The 23927-nt window shown below is 35.1% G+C and overlaps 2 protein-coding genes across 2 annotated transcripts in view; both read right to left on the bottom strand.

The window, feature by feature from the left end:
* Positions 1 to 3738: 3738 nt before the first annotated feature.
* LOC114463156 (inter-alpha-trypsin inhibitor heavy chain H3-like) lies at positions 3739 to 23772 on the bottom strand. The gene is made up of 21 exons (XM_028446458.1): positions 23496 to 23772; positions 20413 to 20567; positions 20235 to 20339; positions 18795 to 18957; positions 18608 to 18718; positions 17060 to 17185; positions 16827 to 16943; positions 15897 to 16065; positions 14301 to 14426; positions 12055 to 12236; positions 10874 to 11056; positions 9227 to 9366; positions 8965 to 9125; positions 8846 to 8875; positions 8722 to 8763; positions 7689 to 7760; positions 7151 to 7264; positions 6147 to 6348; positions 5791 to 5966; positions 4039 to 4150; positions 3739 to 3970 (listed from the first exon to the last, which is right to left on the bottom strand). Exons 1-21 carry the CDS (start codon positions 23628 to 23630, stop codon positions 3832 to 3834), a joined length of 2760 nt encoding a protein of 919 aa, XP_028302259.1. The 5' UTR covers positions 23631 to 23772; the 3' UTR covers positions 3739 to 3831.
* Positions 12580 to 23927, bottom strand: part of LOC114463157 (inter-alpha-trypsin inhibitor heavy chain H3-like) — a 31953-nt gene continuing 20605 nt past the window's right edge. Inside the window, exons 21-22 of the mRNA XM_028446459.1 lie at positions 22356 to 22360; positions 12580 to 12591 (exon numbers count right to left, since the gene is read on the bottom strand). The gene's annotated coding sequence lies outside the window, so the exon portion shown is untranslated. The remainder of the gene's footprint in view (positions 12592 to 22355; positions 22361 to 23927) is intronic.

Below are 23927 nucleotides of genomic sequence, written 5' to 3'. Positions count from 1 at the left end.
GTGATAACATAGGCCCTGTGTGTTGTTGGAATATTTCCTATGTTTTCTTACATTTTGTGCATGCTGCTGTCCTTTTGTGTGTGTTTGACGTTTTTTTGTGTATTATGTTGGGCTTCAGATTCCTTCAAACTTATTTTTTTTGGGCTGCACAAAATTAGACCTCATAATATAATTAACAGCAAACATACATGTCAAAAAACGTAAGTAAGTAGGAAGGAAGGAGGATTTATTAAGAGTAAACTTCTCCTAACTCCTTTGTGAGCACATTTTGACCTGGAATTTTGTTGTGATGATGTCACTCATTACGACGCGATTTTTGAAAAAGCTTTAGAGTGAGAGATGATATTTACCTGAGTTTGTTGACAACTGCTTTATCCATTGATGTTGCTCCAGTGCAGCATTTGACATGAAAACATGCTTTAAACACGACATTTCACTGTTGAGTTAATTACCTTTAACAGCTGAGACTGTAGGTTATAATGAGCAGCTCACTGCTGCCCTCATGTGGCCACGGAGTGCTATAACACCCATGTGTGATAGATAGATAGATAGATAGATAGATAGATAGATAGATAGATAGATAGATAGATAGATAGATGATTAAACAATTAAATAAATAAATAGATAAATACATGAATGAATAAATGTATAGATAAATGAATGAATGAATGAATAAACAGATAAATGAATGAATGAATAAATTAATAGATAAATAAATATATAGCTAAATATATAAATAAATGAAGAATTAAATAAATTAATAATAAATAGATAAATAAATAAATGAATAGATGCATACATGTGTAGATAAATATATAAATAAATGAAGAATTAAATCAATTAATAAATAGATAGGTAAATAAATGAATGAATAAATAAATAAATAAATAAAAATTCAAACCTCCCATAAAACTGACTGAAAATGAAATGACAAAACTGTAAGTTTTTGCAAATAACAAAATATGTTTATATATCTGTATTATAATTTAACATTTGTATATTATTATTATTATGATTATTATTATTATTACATTTGTACTACTGTAATGTGTGCACTTGTATTTAATCCAGTCTTTTACTTAGTATGCGTTTTATTTTAATTTTTATTTCTTTGTTTAGAGTTCATTCTTTTCATTTGTAAGGCCTTTCTAGAGCATCTGTGACATAAATAATTTCCCCCTGGGAAAAAATAAAGTACTTCTGATTCTGATCCATGATGAGTTTGTCGCTAAAAGCCAAAAAGTTGTGTGATGCATGTGTTGCACTTGTTGTTGAGTCGTTGATAAGAGAATAAACGCAGGCTATAAAATAAACATATATTTAAACATGTATATGATAATCAAATTGGATCCTCCCCCAAATTCAAAATAAGTGCAATTATTTATTTAAGGAAAAACAACTCTTATAAAAGCATCTTAAACTGAGCATCACTGATTGTAAAACACACAAAAACAACATGTTAAAGTGGACTGCTTATCAGCTGTATTCATCAACAAACACATAATGACATTAAAAGTGAATAACTCTGTTCTATAGTCAACCCAACAGTGTATAAACCTGCCTTCCTGTTTTTCATTTCCGTATTTAAAATTGTGTCTTAAAAAAGTGTAATTTATTTTCTGCTCGCTTCGTTTTTATACGTAACTTTATGAAAGGTATAAACACGAAAGCCAAAAATGTTTCAATGAAAACCGCATCATTTGTCATCTATATTTTTAAAACGTTCTCGCACTTTCATTACAGTCATTGTTCGAATGCTAACTACCTTTCAAAATAAAACTACATTAGGAACTCCACATTTAAGCACTCATGATATTATTTTTGTGTATATAAAAGAATAAAAATGTCCAACTACTTGTAAAAACAAGTTTTTAAATTAAAATAATATTTTAAATTATTAGGGCCACGTTAAAATAAAAAAAAATAAAAAAAATCTGAGCACAATTAGATTAAAGTTGTAATATTTCGAAAACAAAGTCATGATTTTTTTAGATTAAAGTTGTAATATTTCACGATTAAAGTTGTAATATTTCACATTTAAAGTTGTAATGTTTCACGATTAAAGTTGTAATATTTCACGATTAAAGTTGTAATATTTCACATTTAAAGTTGTAATGTTTCACGATTAAAGTTGTAATATTTCACGATTAAAGTTGTAATATTTCACGATTAAAGTTGTAATATTTCACAATTAAAGTCGTAATATTTTGAGAGTCATAGAGAAGTCATAAAATTTTTGAGAATAGAGAATAAAGTTGTATCTTAAAAATCTTGTAATGACGAAAGCTCATAATTCATTTATTCTCATAAAATTACGACTTTAATCTCAAAATATTGCAACGTTAATCTTGAAATATGACTTTAATCTCATAAAATTTAAATTTTATTAAAACACGGCTTAATTCTGATAAAACTGCAGCTTTAATCTTGAAATATTATGACTTTAATCTCATAAATTATGATTTTATTACAATACGTCTTCATTCTCATAAAACTACAACTTTATTCTCAAAACATTCCAACTTTAATCTTGAAATATTACAACATTAATCTTGAAATATTACAACATTAATCTTGAAATATTACAATGTTAATCTTGAAATATCACAATTTAAATCTTGAAATATTATGACTTTAATCTTGAAATATTATGACTTAAACATCATAAAATTATGATTTTATTACAGTACGTCTTCATTCTCATAAAACTACAACTTTATTCTCAAAATATTACAACATTAATCATAAAATATTACAATGTTAATCATGAAATATTACAACGTTAATCTTGAAATATCAAAACATTAATTTTGAAATATTACAACATTAATTTTGAAATATTACAACATTAATCTTGAAATATTACAACGTTAATCTTGAAATATTACAACTTAAATCTTGAAATATTATGACTTTAATCTCCTAAAATTACGATTTTATCAAAATACAACTTTATTCTGATAAAATTACAACTTTAATCTCAAAATATTACAATGTTAATTTTGAAATATTATTACTTTTATCTCCCAAAATTACGATCTTACCAAAATACAACTTAATTTTGATAAAATTGCAGCTTTAATCTTGAAATATAATGACTTCATTCTCATAAAACTACAGCCTTATTCTTGAAATATTACGACTTTAATCTCAAAATATTATAACGTTGATCTCGAAATATTATGACTTTAATCTCATAAAATTACGATTATATTAAAATACAGCTTTATTCTGATAAAATTACAACTTTAATCTTGAAATATTATGATGTTAATCTTGAAATGTTATTACTTTAATCTCATAAAATTAAGTAAATTTATTAAAATACACCTTCATTCTCATAAAACTACAACTTTATTCTCGAAATATTAGGACTTTAATCCCGTAGTGCTCAGATTTAATTTAATTTAATGTGGCCCTAATACGCTGTTGTACAAATGAACTTGTAATGAATATTTTAAAAGTCTTTTCTAATATTTATCTTTTTCATTTTCATATGTAATCTTTATCAGGATTACACTTCATTTACAGCGTAACACCAAACGTTCCCTTTCCTTACCTTATTAATACACAAATGGTCAGTTTTTGTGAACATCTCAGAGCTTTCTGGGGTTAGAAATAAGTTATTTAAGGGATTTGTGAAGTCATTCCTTAATTAAATGTACCGTACCTATACTGTATATTGTATAATCTTCTGCAGGAAATACATTCTTTTGGTTCAGATTCACATTCTATTTCAAAGATTATCTTGAATGGTGCTATTCATTTTTTTTTTGCTTGTGTAACTTTTTGGTATATAATAGGAAGCAAGGTGATATTATTGCTTGTAATCTAAACAAATCCAAACAGTTGCTTGACAATGTAATCTGAGATGGTCCCATCCACCAGGCCGGACCCTTCATTATCTACAAACCAACAGGAGATGCTTTCACCCTTTTCCACATCCCTGCTGAAGTCCTTCTGCCAGTGTCTGCAGAACATGCACAGAAATAGTGAATGTTGCAGAATGAAAGTTTGTATTTAAAAAGACCAGCTCACCTGGTTACACTGAGTGCTTGGCCTTTGACGTACAGGGTGGCATTCAACTTTTCCTGGACTTTACTTTGGTTCAGATCATCTATCTCAAACTCCAGCCCTTTGTAGAACTGACCTATGATGAGAAAAACCAAATGTAGAACAATGTACTATATATATAGCTCTGTCACTCTTGTAAACACACATTCACTCCCTCTGTTCACTTTTATCTGCCTCGTATCTTAGCAGTTATTTTGACAGCAAACTTTGGTCTAGTTTTAGTCCTAAATTTTTGACTAAAACACAACTTTTAGTTTTAGTCAACATTTAGTCATTGGGACTATTTCAGCTAGTTTTAGTCATCTCAGGGGCAGATTCACTAAGATGTGAAATAAAGGGTGGTAAACCAGGTGCGTCCCTGAATCCTTTGATGGTGGTGTTTCCTCATCTGCTGTGGGGAATTCACTAACACTAATGGCCAAGCGTATAGACGTGGTTGAGACCGCCCTATTTAAATGAGCGTTTTGATCGTTTAACGTGGAGAGGTAAGTGCACAGAAGCACAAAATGACATTTGAAGAAGTGAAATTGGAGGCAGATGGACTTCTCTGTCTGCTGCACAAATATTTAAAAATGTAGAAAACAAAATAAACAAAGATTTTTTTTTTGTGGCAACTTTAAAACCTAATGATATTTTTTCCCCCTAGTGGAAGTAAAGTAGCTTCCAAAAAAGAAACTTTGTCCTGTTTGGATTTCTTCCCATCATTTTTTTATTAGTTAAGGAAATTACCAGTATAGTTTGTTCGTTATTGTGATTAAAAAAATGTTTAGTCAACAAAATTAACACATTTACCAACTACAATATCAAAATGCCTTTGCTCTCGCCCTTCTTTTTACTGTCCTCCCTAACTCCTTCTCCCTTGTATTTACCCACTCACTGAAACATACCAAAGCCCTCATCTTTTATATATTTCCTACTAATAAAGTCTAGCTTACCCTTCCTTAGGAAGAGCTTACTCACGGTCGCAAAAATGCAATATATTAGAGGCCTTGGCTACGGGTACATTAAACATATCCATAGACTGCCAGTCTATGCATACGCAGCGCCCCTCATTGGCCAGTTTAGGTCACCTGATAGGTGCACCACGTGACTTAAAGTTCCGTCACTTGTATTTTAGCTCATATTTGTTTTTAGCTACCCCGCTAACCCTTTAGCCCTATCCCTAATCCTAACCTAACCCTTTTCCATATGTATTTTTAAAGGTGGAATTTGCCATATTAAATATCTTAAATTGAAAAATATATATGACAAAAGTGGAATTCGAACCCACGGCAGCAAAAGGAAGAATTATTATGAGTCAGGCACCTTCGACCATTCAGCCATCCTGACAGTGAAAACATAGGCATATTACGCTTATGTAGAAAAGGTCCGGCAACGTCATCGGTCGTACCCATAGTCCCAGGGGTTATGGGTACTTTTAACGTATCTCTAGACATTTTCTATATTAAATGTATTCATTTTTTCTTTTTTCTTTAGCAAGAGCAAAAATATGGAAAGCTGTCAGCAAAAGACTGCACTACAAGTGGTGTTAAACTTTGACGACATAAGAACACATGGTGAAGCTAAAAAAAAAAAGGTAAATGAAAAATAAATAAATAAAACTATTAAAAATAATATAAAAGAAAAAAAAAAAAAAAAAAAAAATAAAATAAAATAAGATAAAAAAATTAATAAGATAATCAGCCCAGCCCAAAAGGTTAAGAATGTGTTCCCTACCTAGTAGACCATGAGTTGCAGCAGACAGGTGGTGGCTGTCCAGAGTGTAAAATCCAAGGTAAGCTTGTTGCTCGTGTCGTCTCTTCCAGACTTTAGTGTGTCTGACGATCATGAATTTAACCGAGTGTCTCAGTGTCACTGTCAGACTGTAGTTATTACTCAGCCTGAGTGACACACTGAAGGAAAACAGAAAGGTTGTTATACATTGACTTATTTATTTCATAATCAGACAAATTATTTTGTATTTAAGTCCAACCTATTTGCAAATTCTCCTGTGTATTTAGAATGTAACTGCTTTTCTCCGCCAATAAGATAAAAATACATATTTAGTATAAATGACATTTGGTTGAACTCACTTTGTGTCTTTGAGTGAGGACGAGTCAGACCACAGCAGCTTCCTTATCTTGCCTTCGTTAAAGATCAAGATGTCCTGAGTGCTCACCTCTACTTTCACCCCCAGGTTCTGATGGACGATACCAAAACGCCCAAAGTAGGTGTTGATGATACTATCTGAAAACTTTTTCTTTTTGCCAATAGTTTGTCCATTCACCACAAAACCTGGAATTTGTGAGAAGAAATTCATTTTTTTTAATACCTTTTTTATTTTTTTTCACCTTACAATAATAAGGTTTCAGTTATCAAAAAGAGATCTCTACATTGTTATTACTGATAACTTTAAAGCACCTATGTCAAACTCATGGATTGGGGGCCAAATACGGCCCTTTAGAGCATTCTATTTGGCCTGCAAGAGAATGTAAAAATGAAAGAAAAACCATGAATCATTGTGTAAACTACCAACTGCTGCAGTTGTAGGTATCTCAGCTCTCCCAGACACACAATTTCAACAAAACTCCACAATATTTGCAAGGCTCAAAGTTTCCCAATGATTACGCCACATGATGGCAGTCATTTTTATTCACAAATTTTTTTGAAAGAACTTTCAATTTTTCCCAAATCTGGCAATTCTCCTCAAATTATTCCCTCAAATTTCCAAAGGTAAATAAGAATAACTCCCAAATTCAAGGACATTTTCAGTGAAAATGAACATGTTAGTAACAATTTAGTAGGATATTAAGGTTACAGTATTGTTTATTACATTAATGCCGTTTATTGTCAACGGGTGGAAAAGATGTTGGACGAGCATGTACAGTGTCTGAAATAGGCTTAAAAATGACTCAGCATGTTGGAAATAGATTCATCAATGTCTCCAAGTACCCCCTGCAATGTGTTCAAGTACCCCTAGGTTGGGAACCACTGCTTCATATTACTGTGCACTGCATCACAAATCTTAATAAATGAATACATGAAAACATCCACACTGGTGTTAAAGATGAAAATGTAAGTGTAAAAATGTACTGACCTGATTCTGGATCTGTGACCAGATTGAAAATGGTTCCTGGTTTGTCGTTGACGTTGAAGCACACAGCATCGTTTTTGTCAGGAAACTCAATCAGGAAATGTGGATCTCCATCCACTGCAAAAACATCATCATCCATAATGATAAGCCACACTCCACCTTTTCACATGTGTTTCTGTGTTTTCTCTGTCTTCTTTCCTTTGTTTTTTATACATCCTTTATTTTTTCCATGTTGTTTCTTGAACTATTGCTACCTTTTCCTGGTACTTTTAGTCTTTGACTAAAGTCATGAATTATAGTTTCCTGCTAATATCAAACAGTAAACATCTGTGATAGTAGCATTATGCAAGAGTCTAGAGATGTATCCAATAATTCAGTCCCAAAACCTGCAAATAATCTTAATGTAATGTAATAATAAATGATTAAAGGATGTACGATCGAAGTAAACTTAAAACACTAATATTTTTATTGATTACAGGATTGTCAGTGTGCATAGTTGACATCTCGGATCATTTCATAATACTTTAGCATAAATGTTTACCATTAGATCCACCATGAGGACGAGACCCAGAGCTGCTTTGTGCTTGTTGTTGTTGTTGTTGTTGTTGTTGTCCTGTGAAAAAGGACACAACCCTTAAGATTAGCTGGAAAATAAATAATGATGTGAAGTGACAAAGAGAAAACTAAACTTAAGGCCTGACAGTAACTATAAAGTTATTAGCACTAAACGGTGAAGTGGAGTATTATATTATTATTATTATTATTATTATTATTATTATTATTATTATTAATATATTATTATTATTATATTATCTCAATATAATGGAACCTGTTATAACATGGAAGATTCGAGGCAGCATGTGAATGTTAGAAACCAATGGATTTAAAGAAGTTTGACCAAATCCATCCACAGGAATGGAGGACAAGCCTTCCTGTCGCTATTTAATCCCTAAACTTCAGCTCTTCCAATGACTGTAAAACCAGCGTTGAATTGTTTAGACGCTAACGAGGAACATGAGCTGGATTTACACGTCATGAAACCGAAAATTTTAGCCCAATGATTTAACAAATTAAAGCTTTACGCCTTCGAGAAGGATTTAAATAATCTATTTAAGACAATAACCTATTGTTTTGTCCAACGGCTGCATTGGGTCACAATCAACTAAAAGTGATACAAGGTGGTATAACGGCTACTAAAAATGAAACTGATTGTGAGCGCTCACTTCGCGCTTCCGATTATCTTTAAACTGAACGTAAAGATAGTAACTGTAATATCAACCTGCTTTTGGTATGTTTGCTTTACCTGTGAGGTAGTTTGAGAGGGAGGAGCTCACATTCTTATGTAGGGTAGGAGGAGCCAGGATTGTCAGGAGGGGGAGTTTTCACCTTATGACTCATAAGGCGAGAAAAATCCAACTCTCCCGTTTGAAGTTGACTTTTTACAATAATAAGGGAGGGAGGAAACAAAATGTTTCAACTTTGGTCCTCTGAATGAGGCTAAAGGAATGTATCTCAGTGTAGCAAAAACATTATAAAGTGATTTTTTTCTTGATACTGCCCCTTTAAACACTTACTTTGTTTTGTATGATGAGTGCTTTGGAAAGAAGCAACGGAACCTGTTGAAGACAAACACAGCTCTAATTTCAGCATTGCATCTAAAAGTCCATAGATGTTGAATAAAGATAGTGTTTTTCAAACCACGCTGCTGCTCTGCTTTCTGTCGCTGGTCTGCAGTAAAAACACAAAATGCACAACTTTAATCATCTAAAAAAGAATACAATACTGTCTGAGCAGTGAGCAGGCGTCAGTCCCTGTACCTTCTGTCAGTTTGTCAGCAATGAAAGAATTATCGGCTCCATCTTCAGTTTCAGGTTTGGTGACCACCATGGAGGTGAGAGGGGTGACGAAGCTGTACCGCAGAGACATCTCCAGAGCTTTGGCCGTTGCACTGGCTTTCTCATGCTGAGTGCTAGACTCACTGGAAAACAGTTTTATACGTGATGTGAATAAAAAATCTTGATGAAATATCCAAACAAATCCTCTGGCCCTTAAAGAAACATGCACAACAACGTATGAGACCTCTTCTCCAGCAACTGCTGGATGGTCAGATAGGCCCACAAACGCTCGATGAAATCTCCATAGATGTAGTTCTGGTGTGGGTACATTATGTTCCAGTCTGGTGCTGTGGCTCTACCCTTCACCTGGAAGTCTTCTTCAGGCTGAACGAAGATCAGAGAATAAGTAGAAGACATTAAATCATTTTCTGTAACAAACTCTTCAGCCCGAACACACTAATGATGACACTAATAAACGTGTCATCATCCAGTTTGCAATAAGCGTGATAACAACACATTTATTTTTCAGCACACTGCTATGTACATTGGGAATAATTCTTTGTGCCGAGTAGTTTGAGACAAACACATTAAGCTGAAATAAGCTTTGTTTCTCAACAATAACACAATTAAATTGTTGTTCAACTAAGAAAGTTAGATCAGTGTTTTTCAACCTCGGGTATGTGACTCCATGTGGGGTCCAGGGTGGGGTCAATTATATTTTTCAAATTACAATTACATCTTCAATTATCCATGTTCAACTACAACTCAATTATGATTATGGGAAACTGCATTTTTCCACAATTACAATTAAAATTAAAATGATCATTTTCCCTCAGAAAGTCAATTACAATTACGTTCTCAATTATTCAATTTTGAATTCAATTACTGAGCCTGAAATAAATAACCTCATATAACATACCCTTCCTCTTTCTGTTAGCTTTCTGTAAGCACCATAATAATGGGTCAGTTGTCTCCCATGTCTTAAATAAGCTGTAAAATACACTAAATAATACACTGTTGTTCATCTCTTGGTTAAGCTTCCTTATCCATGAAAAAATTGGTTTTAAGGTTTATAGTGTGGGCGTCTTTTTCCGTCAGTAAACCCCTTGATTTAATGTTTTTTTCTCCAAATATCAAAATGGTCTCACTTTCAACAGTAAAAAAATCCAAATATTTTGAAATTTTATGCCTTACTAAATACAGCTTTATCTCTGACAATTGGGTGTTTTTCCACATTGTATTTTTCATGCCTTACTAGATTTTTCCTCCAGTTGAAATGAGCTCAAACAATTTAAACTAGTTTTTAAAAATCCCACATTTTTCCATTTTTATGCCAGTTTTTCAAGAATTTTCATGCCAAATACAATTACAAAGTCAATTATCTGAACTAAATTACAATTCAATTATGATTACAAAAGCAAGAGATTTTTTCAAATACAATTACAATTATAATTATGTCATAATTGCAATTAATTATCAATTGATTACAATTATAATTGACCCCAACCCTGCTAGGGTTGCCTGAAATGTTTAGTAATTGATGAAAAATGACTGATTAAAATAATGTTTTTTGTTTTTTTAATTGTTATTATAATTCTAATATGTAATTGTTATTCTTTACCACACACAATCTCAAACAAATTATATACTTTCTCTTTCTCAAATAAAATATTTTCCAGTTAGCTGGCGCATCTTGCCACTTTGTGCGCTAATCCATGGCTACTTTAACACAGTATAACAAACATGATCAAAAACTAATTCTCGAGGGTCGCCAGAATTTTGTGGTATAAAAATGGGGTCGCGACCCAAGAAAGGTTGGAAACCAGTGCCTTAGATTGGCCTCGATGTTGTGCACAAACAAAGGAGACATGTTGCGTTGCGTGCTTCTTACCCCCTGTGCCAACACCTCCACTATGAAGTTGTTCATGTCGTTCTTCAGTTGGCCAGCGACCACAATCTCTGAGCCATTGAACAACTGGCTGTGATGGTTTTGGGTCAGTTGATCCACTTCATTGTCAGGATAACGCAAGTCGACCTCCAACAGCAGAGGGCTGGACACTTCCTCATAAAACCCCTGAAAGGGTTTCATCATTGAAGAGACATTTCAGAAGCTTCAAATCTAACAGATTTCCTTTACAGCAGCGGCGTCAAAATCATTTTAGTTCAGGGGCCAAATATGGAGCAGTTTGATATTGAGAGGGCCACAGATTTTAGGCTAGAATACGATTAATTTCAACATTATTGTGCCCTGGTTTGTACTTGTACGTATACATAAAATACAAAATATGTAGGAAACCAACAGTAATAAGCAATAAGTGACGCATATCAATCCTGACAGGGTCTTTGCTTTAAATGTATTTGTGCACACACACTAAAGAAAAATGTTAGGTGATAAGAAAAGATTTTGTAAGAATTTTGAGGGGGTTTTTTTTCAACATTTTATCCTTAAAAATGACTTCCATCATGCGATATATCTACTATCCAAGCAAAAAGTGACAGATATCAGTCCCTGCAGGATCTTCACTTACATTTCCTTTATTTAGAAACAAATTGTTATTTAGTTTGGGGAAATTTTGTGGAATCATTTGAGAAAAATCTCATGGTTTTTGGAGAAATTGAGAGTTTTTTTTAACAAATTCAGACACAAAATGACTGCCATCATGTGATATAAGCATTGGGAAAACTGTGAGCCCTGCAAATATTGTGGAGTTTTGTTGAATTTGTGTATCTGGGAGAGCTGAGATACCTACAACTGCATGAATTAGTTGGTAGTTTACACAATGACTCAACGTTTTACTTCCTCCTTCAGGCCGTGTTTGGCCCTCGGCCCATGAGTTTGACACAGGTGCTTTAAAGTTATCAGAAATAACATTTTAATTTCAGTTTCATTGGATTTTTGTGTTTGGAGGGACTGAGATGTGCAACTGAATTATTTAGTAATTTACACAACAATTGACGTTTTCTCTGTCATTTTTACAATCTCCTGCGGGCCACATTGTAAGTTCTAAAAGGCTGGATTTGGCTCCCGGGCCTTGAGTTTGACACGTTTCCAGGTTTCCATCATCACCCTACCTGTAGCTGAAGCACTGCATCTGAAGCCTCGTAGATTCTGCGGGCCAGCCCATTGTTCTGTTTGCTCAGAACGTTCAGGAAGGAATAAGCCACATTATTCCCAAATCCCAAAGAGAACAGAGACATGTTTCCTCCTATTGCGGTTTGCACATTGTGCTGGATCACTGACGTAACAGACACCCCTGCAGGCACAACCACATCATGACAGTCTTTTAACATCTTGTCAAATAACAGAAGAAAACACCTCTGATAAAAAAACAGTTTGGGAAGCAAACATTTTAATTTGGCTCATTTATTAATGAGAGAAATAGTCTATACGTAGTTATAATGATAATTTTAACAGCAAATTGAATTTAGTTTTATTTAAAGTCTTAGGCTGTGTTCGAACATTCCCTCCTATCTCATTTCCTATCCACTTTTCCTTAAGTGTTTAAGTGGCAGCCATGATAAGGAGTGTTCCAATTCTCTAAAAGCTTAGGAAAGGAGAATCAATGCTTCCTTTATAACCTCCTTTAGCCTAGGAAACACTGATGTAACCTTTACCGAAGGAGACCAGATAATGCTGACCCACAATTCCTTGCGGCGACAACATTTAAAGGGACACACTCATCTGAACGTTCACAGAAACTCACGAAGACTGAAAAGGGAAGCATATCATGTAAGTTACAATGCAATAATATGCCTTGAACAACTTTGAATAATCTAAAACCCATATATTATAATATGTAGGCCATATTATCAGATTATAACTCACATAAAACAGCACTTCGTTGTTCAAGAAAAAGACATTCTTAGCCACATTATGTTTGATTCAACATATTTAATTTACCTAGGAAAGATTTGTGCAGTTGTACATGTTCATGCCTACAACGTTATGTGGGGCTATATCTTGCATAAATGTAAGAATTTCATAAAATCATACTTATTTTGGAATAATGTTGATTTGTGAGTGGAAGGTGAGTGTGAGCAACCATTCTCAATGTGACGTTCTTTTAGTTTCACTATTGTTCCTCATAGCCTGGAAGCCTCTTTTCCTTTGTTTTACATTAAAACCTTGTGATATTTGAAATTGTATCAGTGGTTAGAGGCACAGGGGAAAGTGTTATAAATGCACCATTTTCAGAAATGTGTAGTTTTTTCACCACGACAGACGTCACTAATCCTCACGGCCCAGGGACTATTCGGACGCAACCTTTAAATGACTAAAATGCAACTTGGCTTTTAGTCCAAATTTGGTCATCAACATCGACTATTTCAGTTATAGTCTGAAACACACCTCTGCATTTTGTCAACTGAATGCAGAGGTGTGGACTCGAGTTACAAATGAAAACAAACTCGAGCCCATTGACTCGGGAAGACTTGACCTCCTACTCTTCAATGACAAAATATTTTATAAAATGCAATTATTATTAATGAACAATAGGTTTGATGAGAATGAATGCATATCGTTAATTACACTGTTTATTTGGAAAAATAAATATATCCATCCATCTTCTGCCAGCAAAATAAATCTAAAAAAATCATAATATACAGTATATGTTTTTTTTTCTGTTGTTCATTTGATTCCTATTAAAATACCTTTACAGATTGTTAATTATACTTTTTATTGTAAAGTAGAAATACGAAACATCATGAAAACTTTTTTCTTTGTGCTTATTTTATTGCTATTCAAGACACTTTGATTAAAATGACTGTATATTGTTAATATAGGCTACAAAGTTTCATTTTTTAACATTTTCCATAGGTGGTGTGCTTTGGGATTTTTTTCAATGAAAAGATGTACCTAGGCTCAAACAAGTTTGAACAACATTGGACTAAGCGACATTAGGATCTAATTCGACTAAATCTGTTACAGATAGTCGATTAAAATATAAATCATAAGAGTTTATGCAATTTTTTATTATTCAACCTGATTTTGTATTGGTATTGATGTTTATAAACACACACAAACAGATTTGATGTGATCAATGTGTAAACACAATCAGCTTTACTTCCTATTGGATCACTGACAGGGTTGTCCCGCCTTCAATGCAACAAAAGTAGTTTTGATTGGATACCTTCTAAAAAGAAACTCTGATTGGATAATGTGCCATGTGAGGAAATATAAATAATTGATATAGTTTTCCTTCACATGTGTTTTCTTTAATCATCATAGTTTTGTTATCACTTGACCCCAATTTCGTCGACGAGAACTATGACGAGAACATTTAGTCAACAAAATGACCAGTGCTAAACACTAAGCTCACCGTGGTTCGGCATCCCATCCGTCAGTAAAATGATCATATCTGCGCTCCTTTCTGGAAGGTTCCCCTGAAGTCTTTCTTTTTTCAGCATGTTCACAGCTTTCAGCACAGCAGCATTGATATTAGTGGCTAAAAAGATCAATAGACAGCGTGTCACTACAGTTTACTGTGGCCACCTTTAATCCTGTAAGAAAAACACTGATGTTTTCACAGTGCAACTCAACAACAACAAACAAACAAAAACAACACAATGGTGTCCTAGAAGGAAACCACAAACCCCCAAAATTGTGACTCCGAACACACAAAGTGACAGAAAAGACACAAAATAGTATAAAAAATGCACAAAACAGAAAAATACGCAAAAACAATACACAAAATGACACCACAAATCACACAAAATTAAGAGAAAAAAGACAAAAAGGCAACAAAAATCAAACAAAAATACAGAAAAAAACTGATTTATGTGAATCCAATCACACAAAACAACAACAAAAATACACAGATTGGAAGAAGAAAAACAAAAACAAAATGAGAACAAAATGACACCAAAACCAACAAAAAACAACAGCAAAAACATGAAAAAATATACAAATGACAAAAGGAATACACAAAAAGACATCAAAGACACACAAAAAAAAAATCAGAAATAATTACAAAGATGGCAGGAAAATATACAAAACAACCAAAAAAAAGTGTTGATAATGTAGCCCTCAGGTCAGACAATGCAGTTGTGTGACTTGGTAAATGTACCCATTCTGCTCCCTATTTGTCACTCCCTGAAGGCAGCATCCATGTTTTCTTTTTGGCAAATACAATTTATTTTTTAAAACCTAATTATAATTTTTCATCCAAAGCTGCTTCACTGTGAAATATGATGTGTACACATTTTGAATACCCTGAGGGGCGGATTTACTACAATCTGAAATAAAGGGTGGTAAACAAGGTGCATCCCTAATTCCTTTGGTGGTGCAGTTTCCTCACCTGCTTATGCTCACCACCTTATGAGATCCGCCTACTTTACATATTCATCGGAGGGAAACGTGCTAAATGGATTGATCGCACATTGTGACGCGCAGTCCTGATTCCCAGGGGTTTGTACCCCTTATTAGCGCGTGGAGTGATGTTTGCACACGTTTTAATACCCCTAAACCTTCAGTGAATCCACCCCTGAGAGTAAAGTCGAAGAGTAATAAAGCAGCTAACACAGCTTCATCTTTATTATGTTTTAACTTGACTTATAGCACAATCAAAAAAAACACACACATCCTTTTGAAAGCAGCGTGCTGGATCAAAAAAGCCAACAGATGCAATGAAAAAAAATCAGCACAACTGCGTAGTTAGCTCCCAATTTCAACCAGTTTTTTTTAACAAAAAAAGTTTTTTGGTGTAAGTTAAATTAAAATTGGGAGCTAACTACGCAGTTGTGCAGACTTTTTTTCATTGCTTCACTTGACTTACACATTATGTTTTCATGTGACCGGGTACAATTTATGCATCTGCAAAATATGTAAAGTGCAACACATTTTCTAAATAGAAAACATATTGTTGATACACTTTTGGCAAAAAATCAGCTAACAATTCTTTTTTAATGTTACTTACATCCTTTTTCTTCTATCTTCTTGACATAGTCGATAGCCTTTACCACATTCTCCTTTGTTGCCTTGGTGAGGGTTTTTCTCCAGGTAATGATTCGACTATCAAACAGGATGATAGCAAAGTGGTCCTCCTCATGGAGATCATTTAAAATGGCTACCATCGCATCACGGGTCTGAGACAGAAACGATCATTACAAAGGTAACAGAGTAGACACATAAGCCTTAAAGGTGCAGTCTGCAACTCTTACAAAAGTGGCTTTTTGTCATATTTGCTAAAGCTGTCACGATGTAAGGACAGTTTTACATCAAACTAGTAGTTTGTGTGAATAAAAACAGACTGATTGAGTCCCCCCTGCTGCTCCTGCAGCCTTTTGCAGATTGCCAAACTGCACCACTACTGAGCAAAAGAACCAATCAGAGCCAGGATTGTGTTTGATGGACTGTCTGACAGCTGTTACTCACAGTTCCCGCCCCTTTCCCGGGACTGTAGCCCCTTCTTTCTTACAGTGTATGGTCTGGAGGAGCAGAAGATGGAATCGGTGACTTTTCTGCTTGAAAGGTAATTACTGCTGCTCGATATACATTATGTTTGATTTGTAATTGTTACACAAGAACTCTGTAGTGCATGTGTTGCTCATGTGCGCGCAGCAGCCTCTGTGTGATCTGCTGTTATTCACACTGTGTTGTTGCTGCTGTTGCTGAGGTGTGTACACATTGAGAGAGAGAAGCGCTGCAGTAATATGCTTTTAACAGAGCATGTTATATTACTGTGATGTTGTTGTCAGACTAACGTTAGCTTGTTAGCTCCTCTGAGGGAGGGACTTTGTAAAGTTTGGAGGCAGGGCAAGAGAGCAGCGGGGAGGGAGGGGGAAAGAGGGATCTGAGAGTCACGAACTGCACCTTTAAGGAAGTAGTAGTGTGTTGAATCATGAACCTGTGCGATCTTTGTCCCCCCCATCGATCCACTGATGTCATTCACAAACACCACGTTCTTTGGGACTCTGGCCAGGTCAGGAGGAGAAAAGAAGTGCACAAAGTATCCATTCGCAGCCTGCATAAGGGGAAACAAAAACCTGTATTTGTTTCTAAAGCTTATTGAATGGAAATACAGTATATATAGTTCAACACCTTCACAGGTTGGACCTTATAGCATTAGATGCTGCTTACCTGAAATTCCCCAAGCTTCTCATCTCGATTCACATCATAAGTGATGATAAAGTCTCCATTAATGCTGGAGCTCTCACATCCTGGACACATTTGCTGCTCCACGGTTGGTGAAAAGTGAATGTGAGCCTTTAGGGAGAAGAGATAATTGTCACTTGATCTTTCAATGCACAGCGTAACATACGCAAGCAGATAAGGCTCAATTTTGATCTAAATCAGGAATAAAGTCAAAATGTCAGGATTAAAGTTGAAATTTCGAGAATAAAGTTGATATATAATGTTGAGATTAAAGTCGAGATTAATGAAGTCAAAATACACTATTGTGATAAAAGTAGACGGTTTGCTAATAAAGTCAAATCTATGGAAGCTGATGAGAGAAAATTCACCCTATGACGACAAACAGCAGATTGTGGCTGTTTACGAATTGCTGTGTATTGATGAATGCGTTAAACTGTACTTCAAAGTTGGGTTTAATAACAAAGAGATTCTTTCTCTTTTAGGTTATAAACACGGCGGCGGCAGCATTCAGTCTGTCTGTGGCTAATGAGGAGCTACGGAAACAGATTAGGACCAGTTTTGATGGAGAATCTTTTTTGTTATATGGTGAATTGGCCCTAATAGGCTTCCGTAGATTGGACTTTAATAGCAAACCTTTGACTGTTATCACAATATTATATTTTCAACTTTAATCTCATCTTTTCAACTTTATTCTTCATTTGTCCAAAATAATTTTCTCCATCAAAATTGGCCCTAATCTGCTTCCGCAGTAACCATAGGCGGAGTGTGAGATTTTTGCCAGGGGAGGCAAAAGAAAAAATAGAATTAAATATGTAGAGTGTCTCGAGATTAGCGCCAACCACAATGTCCCTCATATATACAGTATATACTGTATATGAAACATTCTTATCTGACCAATCCAAGCATACCAATGATCAGGTGTTGATAGATGCCGTGGCTGATTCGATCATCATTAACATGCTACGCCCTCAAATATTCCTGGTTTGGAGGCCCCGCCCACTGAGTTCAAACAAACATTGGCAAGGAAATTAACATCCGAGATGAAAATCTGCTTTCTCACAGTTGAGGGGAAGAAAAACAAAGATGTGCTTTCGGTAGAGTGAAAACTGGAATTTAAGGAGCTCATTGATATGATAAATGAAGGCCAATATGTGTACCATTTACAAAAATGATTCGTAACATAATTGATACTGTTGATTAAAATACTTCAACGCGTCACTTAATGTTGTAAAATCATGATAAAATCAGGTCGGCGGCCACTTTCTACCACTTAATTTTTGCTGCAGTACCATACATGAACTGCTGGTTGCAGTGTCTCTTCACCATTTACATTGTGAAGAATTGCGCAACAGAAGAAGAACCAACCTAAAGTCTCAAAAGTTTGGGTCCATTTCAATGAATTTGGGAAAACTGTAATGAAAACTTTTGACCACTAGGAGGGGCAATGCACTCCCTGACACCCCTCAAACTCTGGGTATGGTAGTAACATGAAATAAAAGGGCAAATAATTATTGTATCTTTTAAAACTTTTACCGATGTGTGTGAGACTGTTTTCACCACCAGGGGATGCAGGTCATTGGTGAACAAAGTTGCAGTTGCCTCAACAAAAGAAATACCCTGTGGTTCATGGATGTGTGCCAGAATCTGTGATCGTAAACAGACAAAGGTTAACACAACAGTGAACAGGTGTTTCATCATTAGGCTTTCACAGACGTATCACCTCGAAATCCTCCACTGGTTGGTCCATTTTAATCCGAGCAAAAAATTCATATTTGCCCAGTTTCCTCTGCAGGAGTTCCTCATAGATCAGAATAAACGTGGCACTACTGTTGGCAGCAACGTTCACTGACACTGAGAACTTCTCCATCTTTCTCCCAGACACCCTGTGTGACCATAAGGTATTATTACTCTCAATGTGATGTTAAAACCTGTGATTCCCAACCTGAGGTATGAGTAACCATGTGGGGGCGTGAACATATTGCTGAGTGAAATAATTATTAATTAAATTCTATAGACATAGAGATAGATAGTTGAATAGAATAAGCTATGATTTTTTTCCCCACATCAACAAAACATTGTGGCTTAAAATACTATATAACTTTAAATATCATAACATAATACATAAATATATTTGTTTTATTTCAAAATCAAAAAATAATTAATAAATAAATCAGAAATCTAATATGTGAAAAACTAAATAAAACCATTTATAATTTAGATTCATATATTGTGATTATATCAATAAACCTCTAAATATATATCAAATGGTAAATCACCAAATAATCAAAATATCAGAAACACGTGAATAACTGTAAAAACGCTGTAAATGAACTGATATGTAGACGTGGGGCAGTGAGGAGGAAACTTCATGTAGTAAAGGAAACTTATCAGTTGAAACACAGACATTTCCATGAAACCAAACTTGAGTACAGCAGCCCGCCTACCTGCCCGTTCTGATTGGCCGAGTTGCCTGAAGGGCACCCTCATCAGCCAATAGAGTGCGGCCTATGTTATGCTGCGGCATTTGTGTGAATCTTTCTTAGAAAATTGCTAAATTATTGTAATGCAGCCAATAAAACAGTACGCTTTATAGCCTGGAAATCACGGTACTCATTTTGACGTCAGACTCATGAGTAGTACGTTAGTATGACATTTACAAAAGCCCGAGACAGTGTCGGCGTCATTGGGGAGGGGCATTCACAGGCCGTGCCCCCCCCGCTGACCTACAGGGCCCCCCCACCCCATTCTTCCCACGCTACAGGGGGAGCTTTTTATTATTCAAAGTCAAGAGATCTGATTGGCTATTGCAACTGACTACACACACTGACAGCGCGGACAGAGCCTGCTCTGTTGATTCAAGTGACGTCACTCACATTGCTGCAGAGATATAGATATAGAGCGCTAAATTTAGATGGAGGGCAGGAAGTGAAGTAGCTTGAGAATCTGCTAGTTAGTGCGGCGCGTTCTTGTGCCCCCCCGCGGTTTTCTTGATGCCCCCCCATTAAATACTGGCTAGCACCGAATCTGGCCTGAGAACCACTCCACTCACGTAACAGGAGAAACTCATGATATAATACAAAGGTTCAGAGAGTATAGATAAAGAGGGTTAGGAACTATTTGTTAAAACTTGATGTTGAAATATTTTATCTGTCATCCACACTTGACCAGTCCTGCAGTCTGTCCCAGAGACACAGCTTTGTCAAACTGTTTCTTGGCTTTCTCTTTCTCCTTCACCTCTCCTGCATAACTCACACCATCGATGACCCTGTGAAGAATATTGGTAATGGTTAAAGTTAGACATTTTGAGCCTCTGTATGAGTCTCAAAGTGGTTACTGACATGGTGAAATTGGTGATGAATGCCGTCTTGGGTAGCTCCATATCGAACTGGAACTCCTGAGAGGTGTTTCCTATGTTCCGAGCTTTAGAGGTTGTGACAGTGTGGGCAAAACGAGATGTGATGATGCAGTCCATTCTAACACTGTACACTTCCACCTGAGGAGACACACAGCAGGGTTGGGGTCAATTACATTTTTCAATTACAATTATGTCTTCAATTATCCATCTTCAATTACAACTCAATTATGATTACGTGGACTTGCATTTTTCCAATTACAATTAAAATTACGATTATTTTTCACTTGAAAGTCAATTACAATTACGTTCTCAATTACTAAAGTTCAATTACGATTCATCACAATTACTGAACCCTTAGGTTTTAATTATTTTTAAATGGTAAAATGATTCTCAAGAGAACTGACAGGTAAACTTGATATGAAACATATTTTAATAATTGTTACCTACATATGTGCAACATGGTTCCACATGTTTGCGTTTCATTTTTTTTTTTGTAGAATTTCTTTGACAAATTACAATTACAAAGTCAATTATCTGAACTTCATTACAATTCAATTAGGATTACAACAGCAATAGCTTTTTAAAATTACAATCACAGTTAAAATTACGCCATAATTGTAGTTAATTATCAATTACACAATTATCTTTCTATAAAAGCAAGGAACGTCTGTGTGTGTGTGTGTGTGTGTGTGTGTGTGTGTGCGTGTGTCTGTGTGTGTGTGTGTGTGTGTGTGTGTGTGTGTGTGTGTGTGTGTGCGTGCGTGCGTGCGTGCGTGTGTGTGTGTGTGTGTGATTCCGGGTGACATAACTGCATTGATTTACAGATGGGACATGAGACAGGGAGGGCCGTCTGAGTCACACACACACAGAGTCGTTTAGAGACAGCGTTGTGACAATGGAAGTTCGCTCAAAGCAATCAGCGAAACGTGCACATTTCTCTGCGAACACGACGTTATAAACACTGATATTTTCAGTGTTTTAGGACATCTGATTTATACTTCATCTAAATCTAACAACAGCACAACCATGTATGTAAGTGATGAGACAAATCAGATATAAATAACTGAGATACTCAGATTAATACTAAAAAATACAGTTTGACCAAAATGCACAACATCTAAATCGTTAACAAATAAGAATAATTCTATTTTAAATACTAAACTTAATACACCTTAAGCAACTCATATACATATACCTAATAAATCAAATAAGCAGACACAATAGACCCCTAAATGATAAATAATAATGAATCAATCAATACATCTTGAACATAATTTGTATTGCTTTATATCAGCAGTAAATGTCATCTTTAACTAACTACAATAAATTGATCATTTGATTTCTAAATGTAAAACATCTTCTAATTAAAGAAATACTGTTAGATATAAACTTTAGAAATCTATGCTTTGACATATAATTTGTGTAATATGAGCTCATGCTTTATTCTATGGGGTGCCAAGTGTAAAATTTAGTATAAAAGTTGTAGCTAACACATTTTCATTATTTATCTCACTTTTCTCATATTTAGCACATTTTCCTACATTTAATTAAAAAAAAGCATTAAATCTAAATATTTAAATCTAAATCTAAATGGTATATGTTATATCTAAATGTTAAATCTGTATCTAAATATTTAATCTAAATCTAAATCGAAATGTTATATGTTATCTCTAAATGTTAAATCTAAGTCAAAATATCTAATCTAAATCTAAATGCTATATATCATATCTAAATGCTAAATCTAAATCATAACAAAAGAACACTACAGAGTACAGAGTATGTACACCTCTTTGTACATCCAACCTTCAAACACACTCATTTGGCCATAATTGACTTTAATTAACTCTACTAAAGTTCCCACTATATGAATATAACATACTTCCGACGGGCACTGTACTAGTAATTATAACTGACCACAACCCTGACACACACTGAGGTAAATCGAGGTATATATGCTTGTGAGAGAAAACCAATTTATGACACTTCTACTGTGCAACTATGTCAATTTAGAGCAAAGCTGTTGTTAAAGAGAAGAAGGAGACTGTAAATGATTATTGTGCACTGATTAATCCCAGGCTGCTTAGTGTAGCAGGAAGTTTGGATGCAACTTTGTTTTTCCTCCACGAGAGGTTTAGCCCAAAGGTCAAATCGTTGTTGCGTAAACTTTTTACTTTCTGCTTGTTATTTCTACTGAAAGGGAAGAAACTTACAAACAAACAAACAAAAAAACCCACAGATGTGTCTTTGTACTCATGACACAAGGTCTGATCAGTATATTTACAAATCCTGTTCCTTCTTTAGGAATGTAAACCGCACTTTGAAAAGCAAAACATGTGACTTGAATAAACGTGTGTTTCCACGCTCTGTGACCACAGTTGTAATGCTTTGTGATATTTGTGCAGCGACCTTAACGAACAAAGATTTGTTTTTGAAAGAACACAGGGGGGGGCACCATCGGCCCTCGGTTTAATTTTGTGCATCCTTCAAAAATGAAATACATAATTGCCCTCCAAAAACACACAATATTACAGAAAAACACAAAACGACAGCAGAAATCTGACAAATGTATACCAAAAACAAACAAAATGACACAAAAAAAAAACCCTCGAAAATATATTAAACAACAACAAAAATACAAAATAATGAGTCAGCACACACAAAAATGACTCCAAGAACACAGAGAACAACAAGAAACACAGAAAACAAGAGAAAATATATACAATATGACAACAAAATTAGTCTAGAAAACACCATTAAGCAACCAAAACAGACAAAACATTTACAAAAATGACAGGAAGATGTAAAAAAAAAATGAGAGAAAAAAGTACAAAAACCTTTGTTGATTCCTGTGTTAACAATCGGTTATTGTTTTAAATACTGACATAAAATCTGATCATGGATTGTGCAATCCCCTTCTATGATAAAATTCTGCCATCTCTGCTTTCTTGTTTCAGGTTTGCAGGTGAGAACATGTGCTTTTATAAACGTATTATTTAGACAGCCTGGCCAATGCAGGACACAATAAAAAAGACACCCGTTGTTGACATACAAACATTGTAGCTTTACCTGTTTGAGAGCATCTCCCCTGGAACTACTGAGAGCTCCATGTGCCTGAGCTGAGAACCAGATGCAAACCCACGCCAGGAGGGGTGTCCACACTGCAGGCATGCCTAGGAACCGACGCAGCACCTCTGCTGACATTGTTGAAAACAAGTGTGGAGGGAATTCATGGCATGTGGGGTGAAAGACTTCCCAGAAGAGTTGCCCTGCCCCCCTCCACAGCCCACAAGGAGGGGCGATGTGACTGTACCACAGATTTCCAGATGTAGTCCATCTTTACACAGTTTCCTGTAAACTGGTATACCCTCAAGGAATTAGGAAGGTATTTGTTTACTAAGATGTTGCTCATCCTGTCACAACTTGCCCGTTGAGGCGTGGGATGGGAATCTATTGTTTGTGTGTTTCAGATTTTGTGTGCATATTTTAGGAAACATTAGC

Source organism: Gouania willdenowi, chromosome 5 (genome assembly GCF_900634775.1).
Source record: "Gouania willdenowi chromosome 5, fGouWil2.1, whole genome shotgun sequence".
Classification (NCBI taxonomy): Eukaryota; Metazoa; Chordata; class Actinopteri; order Blenniiformes; family Gobiesocidae; genus Gouania; species Gouania willdenowi.
This window is presented reverse-complemented; position numbering and strand designations above follow the sequence as displayed.